Genomic DNA, 2,697 nt, shown 5'->3' on the forward strand with positions numbered 1-2,697 from the left:
TCTTTGTAGGGTGTGAGTTTTGCTTATTGTGATCCACGTGGACCACATGTTGCTGTCATGCAAATGATCTTTGATGTCTCCCTATAAGAGAGTCTGTCACACTCAGAAGGAGCCGTCATGCTTGCAAGCATTACACAAATCTTAAAAGACTTTATATTCATATTTTATTTCTTTGCATATTTGCCCAACTCATCATTTTCTCTAGACAGCAGCTGATTTGAAGTTGCAAACCTGATGGGGGTCTTTTCTGCCGGGTAGCTGCTGGTGATGCCTGCAGAGAAGGCGGATCTGGGCGTGAGGGAACCACACCTGCAGGTTCCTGAGGTTCCTCTGGTTCCTCGGGTTCCTCTGACCCCCTGCAGCCCCTCCAGCCCCGGAGGACCATGCAGACCAGGGTCTCCCTGCTCTCCAGCCGGGCCTCGCTTCCCCGTGGTTCCGCGGTGACCTCTGACCCCGATCAGACCGGAGGGCCCGAGCCGGCCCTTCAGCCCTGAGACAGAGACGAATATTACGAAGATATTACAAACTATTTATGGACCAATCTGCACCATGACTACTTTTACTGTCGCTACTTTAACTATATTTGATTTTGAATGCAGGACTGTAACAGAGTATTCCTACACTAAGACCTGAGTACTTCTACTTTTACTCAAGTACAAGATCTGAGTACTTCTACTTTTACTCAAGAACAAGATCTGAGTACTTCTACTTTTACTCAAGTACAAGATCTGAGTACTTCTACTTTTACTCAAGTACAAGATCTGAGTACTTCTACTTTTACTCAAGTACAAGATCTGAGTACTTCTACTTTTACTCAAGAACAAGATCTGAGTACTTCTACTTTTACTCAAGAACAAGATCTGAGTACTTCTACTTTTACTCAAGTACAAGATCTGAGTACTTCTACTTTTACTCAAGTACAAGATCTGAGTACTTCTACCTTTACTCAAGTACAAGATCTGAGTACTTCTACTTTTACTCAAGAACAAGATCTGAGTACTTCTACTTTTACTCAAGTACAAGATCTGAGTACTTCTACTTTTACTCAAGTACAAGATCTGAGTACTTCTACTTTTACTCAAGTACAAGATCTGAGTACTTCTACTTTTACTCAAGTACAAGATCTGAGTCTTTCTACTTTTACTCAAGTACAAGATCTGAGTACTTCTACTTTTACTAAAGTACAAGACCTGAGTACTTCTACTTTTACTCAAGTACCAGACCAGAGTACCTCTCCTGTGGTTCAAACATCAGACTGAGTGTTGTTCCTCGTGCAGCTTCTTGTCTGAATTCCTGTTTCCTGACATCGTGGAAAACATGACGTTTAATGATCTCGCTGACAGATATCAGAGCTGGTTATAAATACACTGATGCTGTAATGCTGCAAGAGACGAGACGCTGGACTACTGATTTATTTAGATTAGAGTTTAAAGCTTGTTTGCAGAAGTTAAAAATGACACAAACCAAACCAGAGGAGAATAAATAGTGCGTGAGGCCCTCTGAGGTCTGAGAGCTTCCATATGATTGGTTCTCCTGGTAGCCATGTGTAAAAGGTCTCATCAGGTAACACACCGCCCTCTTCAGGACGATCTGAGCTGTCACATGGAGGATATAAGGACGTCTCTGTTGTCACGATCGCTCTGTGTTTTATTTTGTCTCACGATCTGTCTTTGTTTTCCCGTTTTGTTCTGAAAGGTGTGCCCCCCCCCCACTGCCTGCTCTTACTTCCTGTCTCTGTGTTTGATCACCTGATTGAGTTCACCTGTTCCTCTTTAACTTATAACCTGTTTCAAATCAAACAACCCTCCCAACAGTGGAGATCTCCGTCCTCAGCAACCCCCCCGCCCCCCCCTCGTTACGTGGTGTTCCCAATTCAACACTTACATCAGGATCCCTTTTACATCAAAGGCTTGGACTTAAGGTGTTTTGTACCTGAGTCTCCGCTCTCTCCCTTCTCCCTCGTCATCCCGTCTCTCCCGTCCCTCCCATCTCTCCCCGGCCTCCCCTCGCTCCCCAGCGGTCCGATGGGACCCGGTCCACCTGGAGGTCCCGGGGGTCCGGAGACGCTGCAGATCAGACGAGGGGATCCCTTCAGTTTGGAGTCAAACAGCTGAGCGGACACACAGTGCAGGACACACACTCCCATCAGGGTCCACATCCTCAGGTCTGTCCACACACACACACACACACACACACACACACACACACACACACACACACACACACACACACACACACACACACACACACACACACACACACACACACACACACACACACACACACACACACACACACACACACTGTAAGCAGAAAGAGACACTAGGAGACAAGAGAGATCTCTTTGTAGTCCTTTAGTGTCTCTCTGTAGTCCTTAGTAGTCCTTTAGTGTCTCTCTGTAGTCCTTAGTGTCTCTCTGTAGTCCTTAGTGTCTCTCTGTAGTCCTTAGTGTCTCTCTGTAGTCCTTAGTGTCTCTTTGTAGTCTTGTGTCTGCTAGTGTCTCTCTGTAGTCCTTAGTGTCTCTATGTAGTCCTTAGTGTCTCTCTGTAGTCTTTAGTGTCTCTCTGTAGTCCTTAGTGTCTCTTTGTAGTCCTTAGTGTCTTTAGTGTCTCTATGTATTCCTTAGTGTCTCTCTGTAGTCCTTTAGTGTCTCTCTGTACCTTAGGCCCTTAGTCCTTTGCAACAAGATCTGAGTAC

At 45.4% G+C, this 2,697-nt stretch overlaps 1 protein-coding gene across 1 annotated transcript; it reads right to left on the reverse strand.

The window, feature by feature from the left end:
* Nucleotides 1–164: 164 nt before the first annotated feature.
* On the reverse strand, nt 165–2,172 carry LOC104949604 (complement C1q tumor necrosis factor-related protein 7-like). The gene is made up of 2 exons (XM_010775987.1): nt 1,933–2,172; nt 165–490 (listed from the first exon to the last, which is right to left on the reverse strand). The coding sequence occupies exons 1-2, from the start codon at nt 2,156–2,158 to the stop codon at nt 165–167; spliced, it is 552 nt and encodes a 183-aa protein (XP_010774289.1). The 5' UTR covers nt 2,159–2,172.
* Between the last annotated feature and the right edge of the window lie 525 nt (nt 2,173–2,697).

The sequence above is a fragment of the Notothenia coriiceps genome, unplaced genomic scaffold (assembly GCF_000735185.1).
Source record: "Notothenia coriiceps isolate Sejong01 unplaced genomic scaffold, NC01 NC01_scaffold00016573, whole genome shotgun sequence".
Taxonomy (NCBI): Eukaryota; Metazoa; Chordata; class Actinopteri; order Perciformes; family Nototheniidae; genus Notothenia; species Notothenia coriiceps.